This window comes from Aythya marila (assembly GCF_965140915.1).
Source record: "Aythya marila genome assembly, chromosome: 20".
NCBI classification, from domain to species: Eukaryota; Metazoa; Chordata; class Aves; order Anseriformes; family Anatidae; genus Aythya; species Aythya marila.
The window spans coordinates 717,305-739,539 of record NC_139061.1 but is presented as its reverse complement, the minus strand read 5'-3'; the positions used below and the strand labels follow the sequence as shown (position 1 = coordinate 739,539).

General features: G+C 52.2%; 1 protein-coding gene across 7 annotated transcripts in view; it reads left to right on the top strand.

Moving 5' to 3' along the window:
- Positions 1-3,622: 3,622 nt before the first annotated feature.
- TSPOAP1 (TSPO associated protein 1) overlaps positions 3,623-22,235 on the top strand; it is a 69,658-nt gene continuing 51,045 nt past the window's right edge. For all 7 annotated transcript variants that reach the window (XM_082776527.1, XM_082776528.1, XM_082776525.1 and 4 more), the window contains exons 1-4: positions 3,623-4,038; positions 15,505-15,612; positions 17,872-18,000; positions 20,225-20,401. In XM_082776527.1, the coding sequence (XP_082632653.1) occupies positions 3,736-4,038; positions 15,505-15,612; positions 17,872-18,000; positions 20,225-20,401 (717 nt within the window). In that variant the 5' untranslated portion in view covers positions 3,623-3,735. The remainder of the gene's footprint in view (positions 4,039-15,504; positions 15,613-17,871; positions 18,001-20,224; positions 20,402-22,235) is intronic.

Here is a 22,235-nt window from a genome sequence, read left to right as displayed (position 1 = left end):
CTGCGCCCAGCTGATCTCATCCCCTTCCCTGCTGGGCTGCTTTTAGCTGTTTCCTGAGCCTGGTGGTCCCTGCTATGCTGTGCTCAGCCCACGTGCTCATGCCTGCCCAGGGATGCACACACCCCCAGCACAATGCTGTGTCCTACAAATGCACATTTCCCATGCAACAGTGCCCAGGAAATCCTTGCAAGCATGGGCATCACAGATGTTCATGTCTCCTCCCCAGATCTGCACCAAGACATGCCAGAGCAAACTCTCAGCCCTGGTGGCCCTGGAATGGTTCAAGGGAGGTGCGAAGCAGAAGCCAAGGTTCTCAGCTGGGAGAGTGGGCATCCATTGGTGTCACCATGTGTCCTGGTCTCACTGGGGCTGTCCTCAGGGGCCTGCGGGAAAGAAGGATGGAACCAGGTCAGTGCCCACCAACTGCCCCAGTGCCACCACCCCCGCAGCAGGGCACAGGTCACCCAGGGCTGGCACAGCCTCGGCCTCCTTCCCCAGCTGAGACCACAGAGAGCTACAGGAGCTCCCATTAATCCTTCATGGTCCCACCAAATTCCATCCCCTGAGGCAGAGGAGAAGGTCGATAGGACAACCGAGGACACTAATTAGTCTTAATTGCCCTGAGCAGTCTCATGGGGAGCCCCTGGTCCTGGTTCATTTCACCTTGTCTGGAGGCTACCAATGGATCCTGTTATCAGTGTCCTGCTCAAAACCTGTGGGATGGCTCCCTGGTTTTTGAGGGCCCTGGGGTCAACGTTTGGCTCCTTATTTCTTCTCTGCCATGGAGCATGTCCACTCTTGCTGCTCCACAGTGGAAGAGGGCAGGAGGCCCTGGGGTCTGTGCACTCTGTGTCTGAACCTTGGCTCCTTGGAGGCCTTTAGAGAGCAGTGGGTGCTGCTGGGGGGCTCTGCTGCAGTCCTTTTTCAGCTTCCCAGGGTTGAATTGTTGATCTCGGCCTCCCTACTGTCACCTGGTTTTCATTAATTGCTCAGTGCCATTGTTTGTTTTTCCTAAGCCTGTCATTTCCTCTGTCTTAGGAGAGCTTCAAGTATCTTTCTAAGGAAACACTTTGCTCCATCTCATGTACATGGAGCATTGACCCACAGAAGGTGCTTGCATGACTTGGGGGACCAAGGGGTAACTGGAGGTGCCTGTAGCAATTTTCCCCCACAGCTGTCATGAAGACTTCACTCAGTCAGCTCAAGGAGCTCCCAAGCCACCGTGCCTTTGTTTAATAACTCAGATGGATTTCTCTTTCCTCCCTAAGGATGGTCCATGGCCCTGATTTATCCATCTGGCTGGCCAAGGAGTAAGAGCACCTCCAGCTTGCCAAGCTCAGGAAGCTAGGATGCATCCAGTCTCTTCAGGGATGGGCAGCTCATGGCTATGGGTTCAGTGTGTATGCCACTGATGCGCCACCATCTTACCTGACTTCATCTCACCTGACTGGGGTCTTCTGTAGGACTGTGGGAGGAGAAAATGGGTGCCTGGCTTGGCCCTGGCCCCTGATACTCCAGGGCAGCAGGTCCTGGGAGCACCATGGAGCCACGCGGGTCTGGCACTGGTGAGGGGGAGAAGCCTAGAACTGCACAGTAGGTCTGGTGATAGCAGCAGTTCCCTGGTGGGATAAGCAGACTGCTGTGGTGAGCAGCACATGGCAGTGGAAGTGCAAAATAAGACATGTCGGAGCAGGGTTCCCAAGGAGGCTGTGCTGTTTGAGCAGTGTGTGCCGTGCGCTGCTCGCAACCACATGATCTTATCAGCAGCACGTTTCCCTTCCCACTGCTGGCTCTTGCGTCCTGCTAATTAAACCTTCTTGTTCTGTCTTGTCAGCAAGTTGTGCAGCACCTGGGCCTTGCTCTGCACTTGTGCAGCATCTGGAGATCCTGCCTGGGGCATCTCCTGGGGAGGAAAACAGTCATGGGCAGGGACCAGGGGGTTCCAGGTCTCCTCCTGGCAGTGGAAGGCAGTGGGACTCATCCTGAGTGCTCATGGAGGGGGGGGGGGCGTCACTTGAGCTAGTGATTGGAGATATGCAAGTATCAGAAGATGTGGGTAGGTGGGATCTGCTGTGTGAAATTTTCCCTCTGGTCTGTTGGTTTTGTTCACTGCTTGTGGCCAGCTTGGCGATCATCACAATAAACACTCTTTAAAATGAAGAGCTCAGAGATGCTGGATTTGTGCGATGGCAGGCTTCGAGGATGCTGCCAGATGTGGGACTGTTAGACCTGGTGCTAACTCCCCACAGCATCTAAGTGGGTCATCTGCAGACTTTAGAGTCAGCGGTGAGAAAACTGCTGTTGGTGGTGATGTCTGCACTGTCTGTGCTCAGGCAGAGCTGACACGAAGCCAGTGGCATCTGTTTCAGTAGGTGACACATCTGCACCCTGCACGTCCGGGTGTGCCCGTGAGCTCCCACAGGCAGTGCTCATAAAGCAGCCTCTGAAACGTGCATGCCAGCCACCTGAGGCTCCTGCGTGTACCTCACCTGGAGCCATGGCCACAAACGGAGCAACAGTGTGACAAAACACTGTCTACCCCGCAGCCACGCATGCTGATGCAGCAGGCGGGGTGCATCCCCAGCAGCGGAGGGATGGCCAAACCGTGTCCTGCTGCAGGACAAGGCTGGAGCTGGGCTGGGGAGCGAGGACAAGTGGGCGTCCTGGGGAACGGGGCGGGGGCTCTCCCCGAGAGACTGGTGCTGTGTCACTGGTGCTGCGTGGCCCACTGTGTGGGGTGGCTTCCATCCACGGAGAGCGAGATGGGCAGCAGACACCTCTGTGGCTCTGTGTGAGCTTTGATGCAGCGCTCTGCTGCTAACTCTCATCTCTTGTCTGTGCATCTGGACCACGCCAACCCCAACAGCTCCCTCCCTTCCCACATTGTGGCTCACCCACCGCAGCCCCTACGTGTGCTGGCAGGGCCCAAGTTCGTGTTTTCGGCAGCGGGTCGTGACTGTGCTTGGCCCTGCAGGGCAGCACTAGCGGGACACCGGGCCAGAGGGGATGGGGAAACGCGCGGGGCTCCCCACAGAGGAACCCCCAACCCCGGAGCCGCGCCTGGGGGCGGCGAGAGCCCGGCGGGACCCCGCCGCCAGCACCCCGTGAGCCGGGCGAGGCGGGGGGCAGCGGGATGGTGGCGGGGCTCCCCCGGCGCGGAGCCTCACCGGCGGGCAGCCGGCACCGTTCCCGCACCATCGCCATGGAAACCGGCAGGGCCGGCGTTCCTCCCGGCGGGGTGCCCAGGCCCGGGTTCCGCGTGCACGGCTCGGCCGCGCGGCCGCCGGGGCCTGCGGGGCTCCGCGTGGGGAGCTCCGCCGGGCCGCGGCCAGGGGCGGGCAGCGCCCGCGGCCCCCCACCGGCGTCTCGGCGCTGCGGCGGCCGGCCCGGGCCTCGGCGGGCGCGGGGGTCGGCGGGGCTGGGGGCAGCGGGCGGCCTTTGTAGGGTGCGGGAGCGGAGCGCGTGTGCGTGCGGGGTGGGACACGCGCACACGCGCAGACACGCGGACACACGCGCGCACGGACGCGCACACGCACCGGCAGCCGCCCGCCCGCCGAGCCGGCGGATCCAGGCGGGGACGGAGCCTCCCCGGGCGCGGGGATGCTGCCGCCGCCTCCGTCCCCGCCGGGCGGGAGCGCGGCCCGGGCGCCCGCCGCCGTCGCCGCTCTGATGCCTTCGGGGTGCCCGCGCCGGGCCCCGCAGCCGCGGACAGCCCCCCGCGCCGCAGCGTGAGCCATGGAGGAGCCGGACCCGCCGCACACGGGCGACGCCGTCCCCGCGGCCTCGGCCTCCGCCTGCCCGGACGTGTCCCTGGCGCCGGCCACGCGTGAGGGCGCGGGGGGCGCCGCCGGCAGGGCGAGCCGCCCGCCGTCCCCGGGCCCGGAGGGGGCCGGAGCAGCCCAGCCCCAGGAGGGAGCCCGCAGCAGCCTCCTCGCCCCCCCGGCGGACCCGCAGCGGGGTCGCCCCGCGCCGGAGCTCGTTAGGCCTCGGCAAGCCATGGACGGGCTCGGACGTGAGCGGACAGACGGCCTGGCCCAGGTAGGGCGGCTGCCCGGCGAGCCGCGTTTCGGGGCGAGAGGCGTCGTGGCCACGGACGGCCGTCGCCTCGGCCGGGCTCGGGACGTGGCTGCGCCGGGCCGCGGCTGAGCCGCCCCGCGGCACCGACCCCGTGGGGCCGGGAGCTGCTGGAGCCGCTGCCACGCAGCGGGTGAGGGGGAAGGAGCCGCAGGGGTTTCCAGCTGCCGCTGCCCTGCTGGTGCTGGAGCTGGCTCCGGGCACAGATATGTCAGCCCGGGGCTCCCCCACCCCTGCGGCATCTCCGCGCTCCGGCAGCATCAGTGGCGCTGAGGGTGGTGAAGGGGACACAGCTCACTGCCACCTGCTTCCAGAGCGCGCCCTCTTCCAGCAGGGTAGTCCGGAGGGGTTGTGGGCTTGGTGGGCAGCGGGAATCTTGTCCCTGCAGACAAAGCAGGGCACCTCGAGGCAACGCAATGCGCTGCCCCTCGCAGCATCTCTCTGAAAACAGCTGAAGAGGCTTCCTGGGAGCCTCACCCCCTCAATCCTGGCCACATAAGTTCATTAGCTGGCCCTGTTTATGACAACTCACCCTCCCTTTCCTTGGGTAAAATCGCTCATCTTCCTGGGATCCCCTAGTGCTCTGAGGTGACTCTGTGATGTGTTTAAAATAAGGAAGGAATAAGCTCTCAGCCTGTTCTTCTAGAGTGTGGGGAAGAAGAGGTGAGCAGAGCTGGTTGGGGTTTAGCAGGAGATTTTTGAGCTATGCCAGTGCTGTGTTCCTGAGCACAGCTGGAGGGTGGCTGGACCAGCTCACAGGAGCAAGGGTACTGCTGGAAACCCATTGGGAGAGAAAATTGTTTCATTTAAGCAGTCTCTTATGTGTTTTTTTTTTTTTTTTTTTTTTTTTTTTTTTTTTTGAATGGCTGTTTATCGTGATGCTTAGGGAAATGCCACATTTAGCCACACAGTCCTCAGCCCACCTCTGGTCACAGCTCTTGGTTGTTCCAGAAACACCCCAGACAAAATTGGGGCAGCAGTGTAGGAAGCATTTCCGCTCCCATCCCCCTTAGCTGTCCATCCCAAGACTCGAACCAGTTGTGCCAAACGTAATGTTTCCTCTTGCTTCAGGAGAGCCAGCAGGTGAGGGAGGGAGGAAGCACCCTGTCTTGGTGTTGGTGTTCCTTGCTCTGGTGCTCAGCTTTATTCTGACCCACAGGACTGCCTCATGCTGTCCGGGGAGGGTAGCAAGGGGCAGGAGATGGCACAAAGGGGTCATTGTGGGTTCTCCAGCAGTTCTCCACCTGTGGGTGGGAGCTATGCACCCAGCTCTGGCCGATCCTGCAGTGGGTACCCTAGGCACCAGCTGCATGTGTGGGTGGAAGTGGTGAGGGCGATGACCCCACTTGCTTTCAATGGCTGTGACTGCTGAGCATTCACCATCCAGTTTCCCTTGGTCTTTGGGAAGCTTTGACTTTTCCCTAGTTTTTCCTTTCCATGTTGGGTGGTCCTAACATGGCAGATGACTGTTTCCCTTCCCTCTTCATGGGCTTGGCAGCACCATGGTAGTGTCACCACAGCACCAGTGTACTGAGTCAGTACCACAATGGTACTTGAGATAGCAATGGTACTGTGGCACCTGGTGGTACTGTCGTGTTAGTGCCATAGTGGGACTGTGGCAGTACCATGACATTACTGTGGTAGTACTGGTGATCCTGTGGTGGTAGTCATGATAATGTTACATCCTTAACATTGCTGTTGATCCCCAGAAAGGTTAACTTGTCATCTCCTGGAAGGAAATACAGCACTTCCTCCTAAAGTCAAGTGATATGAAAGGCTTGCAACTGATCTCTGTTTCAGACCCAGCAGGGAGCTCCCCTCCAAAGCGTGGCTCTTCCTGGCCAGGCTGGGACAAGTGCTACCAATGCCATGTGCCCTGCAGACAGAGCTGGGATTCCTGTAGGAGTCCAGGACTTCTGTCCTTGGGATGTCAGTGCTGCATTATGCAAACAGGGCAGCAGCCTCCAGGGAGTAATCTCCTAGTGTGGGGAAGAGCCTCTTGAGGGCTCATCACTGACAGAGTTGATTAAAGAGGTTGATTTTATGATGAAGCTCTTGCCGTGTGTACCAGCCTCGGCCACTAATGCTGTGCCATTTCCTCAGGGCCAGTCTAGGGGCAGATGTTAAGACTTTCTGTAGGTCAAGTTAATATCAGCTTTCTTGCTTAGATCCCTCTGGAGTGCAGGGGTTGGGGAGCTGCCACCTTTCTCCCATATGGGAGCTGGCAAGTGAACTGCGGAGATAGAGAAGTGGGATGGGGCAGAGGAGAACACCTGGAGCATCCCATGCAGCCTCTGTCTGGAGCAGAGCTTGCTCCAGAGCTGGATAACGTTGTTTAGGGCCTGTCCAGGCAAGTGTTGAATATCTCCAAAGATTGGGACCCTTCCACCTCTCTAACCCTGTCCCAGAGCTACAGTAGACTCCTTGATATGAGTGTTCTGCATAGGTCCTGTGGGAATTTCCCTGTGCCCGTTTCTTCCCTGCCATTTGCTGTGCTCCTCTGCGTCCTGCAATGCACTGCAGGATTTCCTAGCTCCTCTGCAGAGTAACAGCAGAGACGTGCATCCCCCATCTTACTACTGACTAATGCTATTTGGGGGCTTGATCTCATGAATGTATTCTTGTTCCAAGGCCTTTGAAATCACTCTGGTCTTGCTTTCCAAAATTTCTGTGTAGACACAGAAGGTAAGAAAAGACTTTCTTGCTGAGAATCTCCAGGTACGGCAGGTTTAGGATCCCAATCAGAATGATGAATATCAGAGGAGAAAAACATTATGTAAAACACTATGTAGGAAGAATGGGGTCAAAGTGTCACAGGTACAGTCTGGTTGGAAACTGGAAACTTCTCGTAATGCTGTCAGAACGGTTTTAGAGCATTTCCCAGAAGAGCTCAGTTGTCGGCATCTGCTGTGGGGTGCTGCCCTGCTGGGATCTGCTTTGGTCCTGGAAATCTGGGATGGTTTGAGGGTGGGTTGCTGAACTGAAGGCTTTTTCCTGATGCCGTAAATTGATAGAGGGGAAAGGAACAAGGTCATTCACTTTCTGGATATTCTCTGTGCCCTCTGTTTCCAGGATTAGTGCCCCACCAGCCTATCCAGCTTCATGTACAGATGGGATAAGCTCAGCAGCTTAACCATCCATGTTCTGGCATCTCATGAGCCACAAAAGCAAGGAGCATGGCTAGGGTGCTCAGAGTTGGCTAATGTGACTATTTCTCAATCTCAGGAGGCCACTTTGGATCTGAATTTCTAAAAAGCCAAGCATGCAGCTTTCTCTCTGAGGTCAGAGGGAGCTAAGGATGTTCAATTACTCTGTAAAACCCAAACAAAGATGCTTAATCCAGGGAGCCCCCAAATCAGTTGGAATTTAAATATCCACAGAAAAAAAGCTGTTGCTCTCAATGGGACTTAACACAAATCACAGATACAGTAAGAATTATAAAATGCTGGTAAACATCCTCCATGCCAAGTGTTCAGGACAAGCTGCATTTAACAGCAAGCTCAGTTCCTTTTGCAGGAATTCATGGTATTTTAAGAGCTTTGAACACTCCATAGATGAAAACCTATTCATTTAATGCCTGAGGATGTGTACAGCTGCACCCCTGACTAAATGGATAGATCAGCAAAATAAAATATGGTAGGGAGGTGAGAAGGCCTTCCTGGGTACTGAGGCCAGTTCTGACTGTTATGGACACCATTTCAGAGAATCACAATCAGAAAAAGATCATACTCCATCTAGCTCAAAATCTGAGTAAATTATTTTTTCTTGGCAACACTCAGCCTCATGCAAATGACTTAGTGCCATTTTCTGCAAGCATTACGAATGTATGGCCAACTGCAGATAGCTGTCTGCCATGAAAACCCAAAGTGATTTTATTTGTAGGAATGGACGAAAGCACAAAGCAAGACTATTTGGAAGGGGAAAGTAATTTTTATTTTACTTGTCTTTCTGAGAAAGCTGACTCTACTCACCTGTACTGTCAGTACAAAGACATATCCAAATGGCTTGGAAAGGTTACTTGTGCAGAACATGGAGGATGAGAGACACCAGCCCATTGCCTCCTCACTGTGTCCTTGGCTCCTCTGGACTGGTGATGATGGACTGGTTTGGGAAGTTGGCTGCTACTGCACCATGATCTTTTGTCTCAGCATCTTTTTCATTTCACCCTCTGTACATTATCCACAAGGGAACTTGCCAATGCCTTTGCTTCTTTCTTTTGGGTGTCCTGTGGCTGTAGTCCTCCTTCCTGCTGGAACAACATGAAGAGATATGGCACATGCAATGCCGGCAGCCTTGTTGGCCTCCTCCTGCTTTGAGTACAGGCTTTCTGCAGCTGAGCCATCTGTTTAGCAGTTCTTGGAAAATACCCTTTTGGGCATCAGTTTGTAAGTCTTCCACTGCTCTTGCCATTCACATTCCCATATTGATCACCAAACAGTGCCTTTGGCTCTTGTGAGCGGTGCAAGGAAATTATTTCTTTGTCCTTCATCTACTTGTTAAAGACATTGGAGATTTGGGGCTTGTCAAAAGGACAAAATCTTAAAATCACATTTTGGCTAGTGAATTCTTACTTACTGCAATATGTAAGAAATGCTGTTCCCAATGTGCCAGAGTCTGGGCAATCAACATTTTTTAAGCAAATATGACCCAAGCAGAAAAGGTACTCTTCACCCCTGGGAAACTGCAAGTAATTCAGGAAACAGACTCACATGGTAGAGAACTATGGGGCAGATGCCTGGGCAAAAACTGAGCTCTGCATACAAAATCTGCCACTCTAGTTCTGTGATGTGTCTTCCAAGGTTCAAGAGGTCATCCATCTCTTCAGAGCTGAATGCATTAGGTAATACAGTCTCTCTACTCAATAAAAACAACTCGTGAGACCACAAATACCATTGCTGAGGCTCTGAAGTAGGAAGGAGACCGGGTATTAACTTTTCAAGCTGTGATCCTGTTAGAGGGCACTGGTACTTCCGCCTGGGGTAGGGATTTACTGAACTGCAGTTCCATGGCTGCCGGGCGTGAAGCCCTGGCACAGCCCCAGGCTGCTCACTGTAGACAGGAGCATCCCACATGCATTTGTCAGTACCGTGCCTTTCTTATGGCTCTCAAGTCTCATGCCTTTCCAGGGAGTGGTTCTTTGGATTAAAGTTTCTGTTACAAGAAAGATGAGATATCAGAGAACAATCGTCCCTGCTCCAGCCATCAAAATACCAAACCTGGAAAGAGCTAAGTTTTATCACTCTTCCCCAGTTTTTTTGCATACTTACAAAATAGAATTATCTGACGTGGCATCCAAAGAGTCCAGATACTCCATGAAGACCTTGGGGCTGCCGGGGCTGGAGCCTGCAGTGCTGGGAGCTGCAGGCTGACCTTTGTTCAGACCTAAAACCCCAAAATCTCCAACAATTTCTGTAGGAAGCCAATACCCACATGTTTAGCTCAAAGGATGGGCAATGCAGACGAGTACGCAAGAAGCAGGGGTTGTGAAGCCACCCGTCTTTCTGTGTTTGCAATGAGGATGTTAACCCATTTACTTCCCACTTCTATGTGTTGCTTTTGTCTAGTGTAAATGTCATTGCTTGTGCCTACTTCTCTGCAGATTCAATGACATGCTCAGCAACACCTAGAAAATCTGCAATGGAAGAAAAAGGCTTGGCTGTCTTGGCTTGGTTGGTCACCTGAGTTTTACAAACAAAATGGGTTTTACAGCATATACCCTGACTTTTGTATATTTCAAGCTGTGCAATGAAGAGAAATAATCTCTTCAGTTTTTCTCTGCAATGAAAGCAGAAAGACTATTAGTCTCCCCTTACCGTGGTGGGGATGGAGCACAATCCTGCTTTACCACTGTGGGGATAGACAAAATCTTTCTGAAAGCTGCTAAGAGAAAAATGAGAAGCTTGTACATCAGTGTTAAATGGGCAGTTGACAGAAGAATCTTAATACATGATTCTTCCCCTGTGAAATGCGGGCATCTTTCTCACAAGATATGTAGATGAAAAAGGCCCCTACAAAGGACTTAGGGGTGCCCAAGGATCCCAGAGTGGCCCAAGGGCAGGAAGGTCATGTTGTTTTCATACTGAGTATAACCCTACACTGTAGGTTATCTGCTAAACAAGTTGGATCATATCCCAGCAATTACCAGCTGCATTTTCTGGCTGCATATCCTGGATCTGCAAAAAGATTTGCATTTAACATGGAGAGAGGTTGGGTTGCAGCTGGGAAATCCTTCATGGGGACACCCGCACTGTCATGCCTCTGTGTAAGGCAGGTAACTCCTAGCTGGAAGAAGTGTTGGTTAAAGGTGTCTGGACCACACTGGAGGGCAGGACAAGGAGCAACTCCAGTACAGATGGTACCAGCAGTTATTCAGCTAGATGAGCGCCTGTGCCCTTGGGAGGACCTTTCCACTTCAGGTGTCCCCACTGGGTCCATCCCACACAGGGCTGCTTGCTCTGATCTCTGTGCTGGGCTTTGTGACACAGGGACAGGCTGGCCTTGCGGGGACAGAAGAGGGTTACTCCAAATCCTCTGGCTCTCTCAACCAACTGATCTGTTTTATGTCTGATTGTCAAAGACAGCTGAAAAAAAAGCTGAAAGTGATCAGAGGGTGTGCAGAATAGGATGCTTGGGAAAAGGTGTAAGTGAATGTTCCCTGAACATTCTCTTAATATCTTGCAATCTGTGGCTCCAACACTCTCCATGCTGGAGACAGTATATTTGAAATTAATAGCCTCGGATGGATTTTTTCTTCTGTGAATTCTTTACTTGTGGTGATAAAAATCAGATAAATGAGGAAATCACAATAAATAAGATTGTGTTTGGAAGAGGGATGGGCAGCAGGAGAAAATGCTGAATCATGGAAACAGGAGCTGGCAACGCACAGGGAGAGGAGCTGGTGAGGAAGTGTCATGAAGTCAAAGAAAAAACATAGATGTTTGTGTCTGAAACCAGGAACCTGGTGCAAAATGAAGGAAGCTGTGGGAAACAGGCTGCCTATCAAAGGAATGGCAGAGTAACCACGGCTGCATCCCGGGCCTGTTTCTTCTCTCATACCTTTAACAAAAATAGCCCTTTTACCTCCGTGCAGATAATGCGCACTCCAGTGCGAGGTGTCCTCGCTGTGCTGGCAGTGGCAGCTGATGGGTTTTGCTCTTGCTCACTGACCGAGCAGGAGGTGATGCTATTTTTGTCTTGCTTTTGACTTGCAGTGAGGGAAGTGCAGAAGAGCAGCCTACAGAAAATAACTTCCCTCTACAAGGAAGCTGATTCCGCTGAACCTGGATGGAAGAGGAAAAAACGTATCGTCAGTGACAGGTTTTATTTCCAAATGGCAAGGACTGAGAAGTTAAGGAAACTAATTACCAAAGTCAGCTGGAGCAAACTATAGGGCTTTGGCATGATGGAGGCCTGGAATTTAATGCAGTACAAGTGACAATGATTTCAAACAAGGGAGAGGTGGTGGGTTTAATATAGAAGGTAGTAGGAAAGTAGTGGTGGTTTTTGACATAAGAGGTGGTATCTGAAGTAGGATGGTTAGATTTCAGAGATGACTGTTGTGAAGCAAACCTGGCAACTGGAGCCCTATCTGTTGCAGACAGGGAAGTCATCATGGGGACATCTTGAAATTATATGTTTTAGAAACAGTCACGAGCATGCCAAAGGCCACCTGAGACGTCTGGCTCATGGAGCCACCTGGTAAATTCCTCCTTGACATCTGCTTCTCTGCTAGATTTTCAAGAAGGGTTGGATTTTGACTTTGGTTCAGTTGCAGCAGTGGGACTGGGGAAGCCCTTGGGCCAGTCCGTGCCAGGCTGAGCCGCAAGGCACCAGCAGTATAGCTTGGCCACCCGAGCTGCACTGCAGAGCTGAGCTGCCAACCCAGCCGCAGTTTGATTTACTGCCCCCCAAATGGCTTCCTGCAAGTTTGCCGCAGAACTTCAAAGATTGTGCTGGATGCTGCATGTTCCTCGGGGATTTTGATTGCATGACCCAGTTAGCAGCCTGTCTGGGCATCTCGCTCTGTAAAAGCTGCTGCAGCTCTTGATGGCTTTTTGAAGTTTTCAGGTGAAAAAGCAGCAGCTTTTCTTGTAGGTATCCTGCTGAGGCCTGTGTTTGCTCATTCTCAATGTATCACGAGGAAACTGTATTTTTGGTTCTACCCGCCAGAAGAGGTGACAGATGATCATGTTACCACTGTACCAAGAGGCTTCAAAGCCATGTGTCAGCTGCACTAGGGAGCTGTGCTCTGCTTCCCTGCTTGCCTCCCTGCTGCTATTTCCCTGCTTTGCTCTATCTTTGGAAAGTTTCCTCTGTGGCCAAAAAACTTGTCCCTGGGATTAATTATGTTAGTGGCCAAGGAATCTCCTGATCTGGGGACATGAGGGCTCTCTGTGCCTTCTCTGTGGTTCAGCTCTGCCTTGGCTCCCACCAGCTCACTGCAAACCTTCCTGACTGCGGGAAGCTTTTGGATTTTGTCTCCTGGCTTCTGCAGGCACTTCTACGTGTCCTTATGAAGATGAGCCATTTGGGGGGGCCTCCAGGCCTATTCTCACAAGGATTTCCTCAGCTCCATTCAAAACACAATGTGTGGGGGTGCTGCAAGCATGCCTGCAGTGAGGCTGCATCACAGAGCACAGATGCAATGTGGAACGTCGGAGCGGTTAATAAATGAAAAGCTATTTCATTATAGGAAATGAATGTTTAATGAGTGTGGGATGACGTCTAGACAGTCAGTCAGTGCTGGCCACGCGATCTGTGAGGAGCCAGCCTGGCCCCAGCCCTGTGCCAGGGTGAGGTTTGGCAAAGCTTGGAGCCACCACCCTGGTGGTGCCGCAGCAAGGGTCTCCTGATGCCACATGGCTGTGGATGCCCCTCATGCCTCTCCTAAGGAGGCCATGAGGACCTGCAGCTGCAGCAGGGACTAGGAGGTGGGGGGTGGCCTGGCTGTGGGCCAGGCCCGGCCTGGAGCAGGCCCAGGAGAGCCAGCAGCACCTGGGGAGCTCAGCGTGGACTCAGCCTCTGCTGTGTGGTGGGCTCTGAAGCGCAGCTGAACTGGGGACAGCCTGCTAGTCCAGGCTAGGAGGAGAGTAGCTGTGAGTCTTTGCATCCTGGCCTGGTGAAGACACTGTTTTGTAGCTACAGTAAAGAGGCTTCAAAGACATAAATAGGCCCATCTGGGTGTCAGTCCCCAGCAGAGCCCCTGCCATGTTAGAAGGGCCAATCAGCCCCTGCAGAACTGCAATACTGATGTGCCAGAAGCCCTGGCTGCCAGAGGGGAGAGGCCACAGCACCCTGCATCCTTCATGGCTGCCCAGCTCCTGCCCCAGGCACAGAAGGCACTGGCTGAGCCTCTCTGCGTGGAAGAGAGCAAAGACAAGAAGCTTTACTCTTCTTGGCAGTGGCAAGGAGATGGAAATAATGTATTCTGACTTCATCCCAGGAGCTGCCTTCCTGGCTCTGGGGACAGGAGCAGTGAACCGTCCCACAGCAACACTGTGCTTGCCTGGAAAATGCTGACAGGATTCACCCCATGCCCTCATTCTGCTTTGTGCCCCCATCAGCACTCACAGCATCCTCTGCATGGGCTCTGCTCTTCCTGGAGCTGGCAATGGGGGAAATATTCTCTGGGACACATTACTGTCCCTGTAAAGCAGCAGGGATGGGACTGGTGCTGCAGGACTTGGTGCTGGGTCTCTGGGCCCAGATCACCGCACTGTGCAGGATGAGTGGCACTTGGCTCTGGGGGCTTCTTTGTCATGCCAGGGGGCTCACATGGCGCAGTGTCCTTGGGGATGAGGCAGCAACTGCACCTTTGTGCTGAGAGGGGTGGAAAAAAAAAAAGAAGAAAATAAATATAGGTTTGCTTTCCCACAAATGGAAGGCAGTGCAATCTCTTCCCATGGGACATTTCACTCCACCTTTCTTGAACCCAGGGATTTCTTCAGGGTGGACACCTACAAACAGCTCTGCCAAAGGCCTGGGAGCTCGAGGCATCCAATATTCCCTCTTGGGGGCTTAGAGGGCTGGTGGCACCTGGGGCATTGGGTGAGGCCAGGAGAGGGCTGATTTATTTTTAAAGGGTTTTCTTTTGGTTTTCAGTCTCTTCCAGTCATGTTTTTCCTCCCTGATGTGCCAATGCATTTCTATACAGGGGTGAAAGGTTGGGAGAGGCTGCCTGCTGTGCCTGGCTATGCCGGGGGTTTTGGCACAATGGACTTTGTGGCACTGGTCTCCTGTGCTTTTTCTCTGCTAGAAGTGATCAAGAAGCCAAGAATAGTCTTGTTCAAAAGTGTGATGAGTTTTACCCAGTCTCAGACTTCCTAGAGCTTATCAGCATCCTTGTGCTGTGAGCTGCTTATATGACTTGCTGCCAGGAAAGCCTGGGAAGTGTTTATTAGCACTAGCAAAGAATTCCTGGGTCCTGCAAGACTGGTCTGGCTGCTGGGAGAACATCTGTCTAGGTCTTCTCGAAGTCCATGGCTTGCTGCTGCCATATGGCAGATGTGAAGCAATAGCTTGGCTCTGAGCTTTGCTAACACATAAAAATACTTTCTGGGACCCTGCTTCGGCAGCAAGCCTGCGGCGAGCTGCTCTGTGCAGGAAGCAGTAACCACAAGCTATATATACAGCTCCCAGCAGAGCTGCTGCTGCTTTTGATGTGACAAAATTAAGGTAGTATTTTGCAAAGAAATCCGGCATGTTGCCTTCTTCCGGAGCCAAGGCTGTCACAGGGAGGGCAGAGCCAGGGCCTGGCTCCCAGGCAGGTTCCTGGGCTAATCTATGTGGCTGGCTTGGGGAGGGGGGTGAGGAGGTCTCTTTGCCTCCAAGAACCACACAATACCTGGTCCCTGAGCTGTAGGGAGGAGCACATGTGTCTGGTGTGTTGTGGCATGTGGTCTTGCTGGCTCTGCTTGCATTTATCTGAGCTGGTTTAGGTGGTATGATGTCAAAACGCAAGCAGCTGGAAACAATGTCAGGGTTTGGGCTTTTTCCTCAGATGCAAGTTGAGACCCCGATGCAGCCCAAGACTCTCTGCAGGGTGACCAGTCTCATTGGTCCATGGGGAGGCACTGGGTGATGGAACCATTTGTAGAGGGGTGCCAGAGTTCAGTGTGCCCTTGATAGCAATCTCCCTGACTTTCCACACTGCTAGTAGGGCATACATCTCCTTGAACCTGGAAAAGCATCTGCAAGTACCCAGCTATGGCCATTGCTCCTGCTGTCCCCAAAGGACATGCAGCCCCTCTCTTCCTCCTGAAATCAGCCTCCAAGTCTCAGCCTGCTGCTTCACTGCCTGCACCGTGACCCTGCTGGCCTCCCAGTGAAGCTGGGCTGGGCTTGCTGCGGGGCCAGGGAGAGCATGCAGCCATGGCCTCCTCATCCAGGGGAGGTGAAGCCCTGCCTTGCCTCTCCCATGCTGTTTTGCAGAGCGGGGCTGACTACAGCTTCCTTGTGAGCCAGAACACGAAGCTCCTGAGTGCACTGGAGGACCTGCAGCACCGCTACTCTAGTCTCGCGGAGGAAAACAGCTTGCTGGTGAGCGGAGGATGTAGCCTGGCCAGGCACTGGGTTGGCTCAAGGCACACCAATGTGGGGTGTGGGATTCTCCATGGGGAGGGAGCCCTGTTTGGGGTGAGCTGCCATTGGCCACCAGATCCAAGAAATGCTGGTACATGGGATCAGATGGGGAGGGTGTGGGGGAAAGAAAAGGGGGCCTGGGTGCTTTGTGTGCCCTCAGTGCCTTTGCACTGCACCTGCTGTTGGCTCGAGCAGGACCCCTTCCTCGTGACCTGCTGCTGCCCTCCCTGCCATCTTTGTCCTGTGTTATTTGCCTGCTGGAAACCGCAAGAGGCTTTTCCGCAGCTGCCTGCTAGGGCTGGCAGAGAGCAACACAGCCATGAGCTGACAGCAGGGAGGGGGAAGTCACTCTTGTTTCCTCTTTAAGGGAAAAAGCAGAAACACTGATTCACTTCACCCTGCTCTGGTGACAGCGCAGCACTGCCCCCTGCTCCTGCGGGAGCTCAGCACCCGGCTCTCCAGCTGCACCCCTGGCACCCAACGCCACAGTGTGGGCTGCCCCATTCTGCCCAACTTCCGCATCCTCGGCTCCCCTAGCCCATGGTTGGCAGCCAGGAAATAAGAAGAGGAGATGCTCCCCCCCCTCACCAGAGCATATCCCTGCCTGTAAAGCCCTGCAACGTGGGGATGTAGCCACCCTGGGTTTGAGTACCCCACAATGCTGGCAGGGCTGCATTGGTCCAACCCTATAAACTTTCCGTTCCTGATCTGAGACCATGACCATAGAGGCCCCCAAAAGTTCAGGTCCTTCCACTGCTGTGGTCCAGCCACCTGCTCAGCATGCTCAGCATGCTTCAACGGCCTGGACCTGTGTGGCATCAGGGCTTGGCTAGACAGTGCGATGGGTACTGCTGCCAAGACACAGGCAGCAGGATATGCTTCAGGAACAACCTCCTTGTTCCTGCTGGGAATGGGGTTCATCAGCAACCCTGGCTCTGAACTACAATGTGCAGAGGGAGAGGACCTTGCATTGCACATCGTCCATGTACCTTTGGAAGTGTATGGCCATAATGCCGTCCTAGGCAAATGTGCTTCCCATTTCCTAATGTAAATGTCATAGCAGCTTCATATTTCATGCGTCACCACTGCTGTTTGAAAAGAAGGTGTAAAAGAGTCTGAGAAATATACAGTTCAGGTTGATTTTTTCTCTTCAAAATGCCCTTGAAAATTTGATCACTCAACATTTCAGATTTATATCACCAAATTCAAAACATATTTTAGATAATTTTCCTACACTAAAAGCATACATCCAGTATGCCCTGTAGTCTCAGGGGGTCACCCATTAGCATTCATGTGGATTTTAGCAAAGCACTATCATATAAGCTCTCATCAAATCTTACTCTCAAAAATCAGCCTTGGTCTTCCAAATGAAGAAAAGCAAATAAAGCAGTGAAAGCAGCAAGTGCATGTGGTGGGATCTCACAGGGAAGAAAATAAGTGAAAGGATCAGCTGACCTGACATTTTTGCTGATGTGAAAAGACAGCACAACACATCTGGGTACAACCTTGAGAGAACAAGCCATCGGCAAGCAGCAGCTTATCGAAATGGACAGATAACAAATAAAAGGGGATTAAGAGCAAACAGAATCAATAGAAAGGAAAAAGAAATTTGGTTTGCAAACATCATAAAGTCCTTGGCTGCTTTCTCTCCATTCCCCTCAGCTTATGTCTCAGTGTCAGGAGAGCAAGGAAAAAAGCAAGCAAAGTTTGGGGTGTAATGTGGGGTGTAATGCAGTGCAAATCCACAGTGATGTGTTGAGTACTGTAACAGCAGGGAAATGTACTGGACAGGCTTTGGAAGAGAAAGCCCAAAGGGCCAGCAGCCAGGATAGACTGATTCTGGTGATGTGTTCAGTCCCATCCAGCAAAGGCAGAGCCTGCAAAGAGCAGAGAGAGCGACAGACAGGCTGCAGAGATGGATGGACTGGGGTGGGGCAAGGGGCTTCTTGTTTAAGAGGTCAAGTTAACAAAAATATCAGGAAAAGCAGAGGTTTCAGTGACTGGAGAGGAGACGAGTGAAGGTCAGTGACGAGTGAAGCATCTGGGACAGTTGTACAAGAACCGGCCAAGCCCTGGTTGGGGAGAGCCCAGTGGACACAGAGTGGGTCAGGCAGGGCAAGGGACCTCTGCTACCTCTGACATCCCCAGTGCCAGCTTCAAGCATGGGTGCAGGGGGAGACTGAATAGGGTTTTCAGGTCAATCCTTCTGTTATCCAGCGCAGGAGCTGCTTCCCTGAAACAGAGGAGAAGGTTAAGCACCTGAAGAGGAAGAACGCAGAGCTGGCGGTGATCGCCAAACGCCTGGAGGAGAGAGCCCGGAAACTCCAGGAGGCAAACCTCAAAGTCGTGAGTGTTGAGCCTCTGCATTGCTGAGTTGGGAAGCTGGGCTAGGAGAACACCTCACCACTGGGACTTCTTGCTTGCTACTTTTATAGGAACAGAAGGCCCTCTTCTTTTCCCTTTCCTTAAAGCAGGCAAGGCCACATGGCAGTCTTGCTTTGTACATCTGTAACAGGGCAGGAATCACAAAACTGAGCTGAGGGGACAGCCATCACCAGCTTCTGCTTATGCTTGGGGAGCTGGTTTTGAACAATTTCCTCCTAATTGGTTTCTTGCTGTAAATGTGCCATCCTAATGTAAGGTATTAATTTAGGTAATTAGCTCAGCTTTCCCTGGGCTAGTCATAAAAATAATTCATCTGACTTCACCGAAAAGAAACAGGAAGTATTTGAATAAGAAAAGGAGTGTGGTAAGGCAAAACAGGAAGGGGTGAGATACTATGTTCTGCCCCATCCACACCTCACTAGCATTTTTGTGCAAGCTGTGTGTTTTTTCTTTCTCAAACGGAAGAGCAGTTTGTTAGAAACCCTATAGTTTCTGATACAGTGCAGGAGTGGTGGGAGATGGCTGAAGGACGTGGGATTTTGCAGACAAACATTTGTATGAGCTACCTAAAGGTAGCTTGTAGCAGTGTAAGGGAAAATCTTTCTCCCATTTGAATGAAACCTTTTTTTTTGGGGGTGGTGGTGGTGGGGGGGTGGTGTGGGGAGGAGTGGGGGGAATTCAAGCCCTTTATGATAGAAAGGAGAAGTGAAAGCTTGGCTGAAGAGAAGGTAGGGGATTTTCCTGATATTGCCTGCCCTCTCTGTCCCCAGGCACCACACTGTCCCTCTGCCACAGGATTTTGGTACTTGCAGTGCAACGGTTGCTGCCAGATGGACTTGGCAAATACTGTGCTAAGAGAAATCATTTGCTATGCATCTAACAGCTATGCAGACTCTCCAGCAACTACACAAATACCATTTCATTATTTTTTTTTCCAAGTGAAACTTTGGGGTGGCTGCTGTTTGAGACCTGGGTGAGCCCTTGGAGAACCAACTGGCTGGCCCAGGTCTCCATGCAGCTGAACACTTGGGTGGCCAAGGTTTGTAGAGAGGTGGGCTGGAGGTAGGACCAGGCAGCTGCGTGCCCTGAGGAGCTGGGATTAATCTGGCAGCAGTTGGCTTCCATAACTGGTACACAGGTCCTGGGGAACCAGCTCAGTGTGCAGCTTCTGTGTGTGGGCGAGGTGCTCAGGAAGACCTGGGGAGAAGTTTGCACAGAGGATGCCCTGATCCTGGTCAGGGAGGGGAGGGAGTCCCTCCTTGTAAGTTTTCCAGGTTTTGTTCAGAGAAAAACTGCTGGATGGGGAGAGGCAGGGTGTGATAAACCTGGGGACGAGACATGGCCTCACTGCCCAGAGGGCTGGGATGCACAGGGATGTGTGAGCTACCCACCCACTCAGCAGTGCTGGTACCCCATGGGAGAGCTGGCCCTAGGGATGGGGGCCAGCTAGGGATGGGGGCAGTGCTGAGACCTGTCATCCTGGGGAGACTGCAGCTGGGCAGCAACATGCCCTGCCCAGGATGTCTACTCAGAGGCTGTGCCCAGCCTTCTGCCCATCCCCTTTACTCCCCTTGTAGTCCCCCACAACTTCCCACTCTTGCTCTTCCCTCCCTTCCAAGGGAGTGCATGAAGCTGAACTGCTTCTTCAGCTGAACATCCCATCTTCCCCCAGCTGTGCTGGCCCTGACTGGGCTCTCTCTTGCCACTCCCCTTTGCCTGTATCTTCCACCCATGCATGCTGAAGCTCTTCCCCCTTGCCTTTCAAGGATTCCATAAAAGCCCCATTTCTCTTGCTGTCTTGGCTGCCTTCACTCTTGCTCCCATGCTCGTCTTTCCTGCCACCCTCCTCTCCTTTCTGCTGTCCTCTCTTATCTTTCAGCCTTTATCCTGGCTTTCTCCTCCCCACAGCTGCTGTTGCCCTGCCTGCAGCCCTCTGTGCTGACTATGCATGCGTTGGCGCAGTCTGCTGAGCACCTTCTCCCTCCCACCTCCTCTCTGATCCAATTCTCTAAGAAGCCTTTCCTCTTTCCTCCCGCTTTTCTATACACCTCTTGTTCTCCCGTCTGTCTTTCCATACACCTCTTGTTCTCCCCTGTTGGGGTTAGGCTGCCTGATGGTAGTTGGGGTGGTAGTTGATCAACACCAATGTATGTGGCTTTCTCTCTTGCTGCTCTCTCTGGTATAGGTAACTGCTCCGGTGCCTCTAAAGGGTTCCAGCCTGGAGCTGTGTAAAAAAGCATTTGCCTGCCAGCGTGCCAAGGACCTGACAGAGCAAGCCAGTGCTCTCCTGGCAAAAGACAAGCAGATTGAAGCTCTGCAGCAGGAGTGCCGGGAGCTGCAGGCTAAGCTCATTGCAGGGAAGGTGAGAAACTTCTGGGACATCATGCAGTGGCTGGGTAAAAACAGTGCAGTAACAATGCTGGGAACCACGCTCCGGCAGTGTGAGAAGGACAGACTGAAAACAGAGCATTTGATGTGTGAGTTGGTATGGGAGAAGTTGGGTAAGTGTGTGGCCAAGATGGGGTCCAGACCCCTCCAGAACAGTATGTTGGGGGATACTCCAATTCTCACTTCATGAATTCGTGGGTCTGTGCTGCCATTTTCAGCAGTGACCTAAAAGTCTCCCCCTGGAAAGCCCCCAAGAAGCCACAGATACAGGATGACCTTTCACAGCGCTAAACTTCAAGTGAGATGTAGAAGCAGGACTTCCTTTTAAGACATTCCTTTAAAAAGTAAACCAGCTGAGCACATTCCCAATAACCACTCTGAATCTCATGTCCTCAACCGCAGCTTTCTGAGTGCTTACAGCCACAGTAGTGCATACAAATCCTAAGATGAGGGTTTGTGTCCATGAAACCATCTACAGTGCTGATGCCTACAACAAGGCTGGTTGCCTGTGTTCCCTTTAGCACCAGCACATAACTTGCTGAAATAACTGATGAGATAAAAGGGTTAATTCAGCTCATCCTGAGGTATCTAAAAACTGCTTGGATGTGTCATTCCCTCGAAGCACCTATTCTCTGCAATGGCTCTGAAAGGAGCCTCTGCAGACATCTGAAGCTAGATAAAACAGTTCTCACTCAAGATGACTAGAGCAACCTGTTCTGCGCATATCAGGTATGTCTTTTGTTCCTAAGCTGGAAACTGTTGGTGTAGGTCGGTTAACAAACTCTCATTCTCTCTTTTTCACCAATATGGTTGTGGTCAAGTGCAGCGCTATGTTCTTGCACCCAGCTGAGCTGAAAGAATACTTGCATTTCTACTTACTCTACCTACAGTAATACTGAGGTGACAAATACTTCCTTGCTGAAAGCAGCTTTATTTCATTCCCTGAGCTCTCCATATGTTTGCTTTTACTGCATGTTTGCAGGTAGATTCTCCCTCTTTCCCTAATGTAGGTCTAGTCAGGACAAGAATAATTGGGTGGTGTTTGCTCTTTGTAAAGAGCTGCCCCAGTGATCCCTTCTGGCATTAAATTAAACAGGAGAAAGTTATCCAGGTCTGCATGTGTCCTACAGTCTCATTGAGAACAAATTTCCTTCATGTCCTCATGACTGCTTGCTGCAACCCCCACAGAAGCAGGAACAGCCTATCAAAGCTGCCTGATTTTCACAGCAGAGCATGCTGAGCAACCAACCTGAATCTGCCAGGGATAGGAAAGTAACAAACTACAGAGGAATGTGACAAAGACAGGAGAGCAAGACTCATTAATGGCCAAGGAAATACACATTGGTGTAATCCTCAGGGTTGATTTCAGCTTCTGCCTTGCTAGGGCATGGGTGACAACACTGGCTGGGAAGATAGAACCACCTGTTTAACCTGCCAAGGTACCAGCAACGGAGGGCACCAATAGACGAGCAGGGAATCTGCAGAGAAAAATTGCTGGAGATAAAATCATTCCATCTGATCTTGTTTTTCCCATTTCTCTTCCAAGCAAGCTGCTCATTAAATTTTAATTCTCAGCTAGTTAAAATTCAAAATTCACCTAATCTGTCTGTAGCATGCAAAATGCATTATGCCAGTGAAGGGGTTTATATGCAGAGATATTATGTGCATGCTCAGAGTTTGTAACCAAATCAATTTTAATCTAGCATACTTAATTCCGCACGAATTCTTCAGTAGCTTTGAAATGGATCTGCTCAGTTCCTTTCCACTGGCAAGACAACCTGCACACCGGACTGCAAAAGCATTGCCCT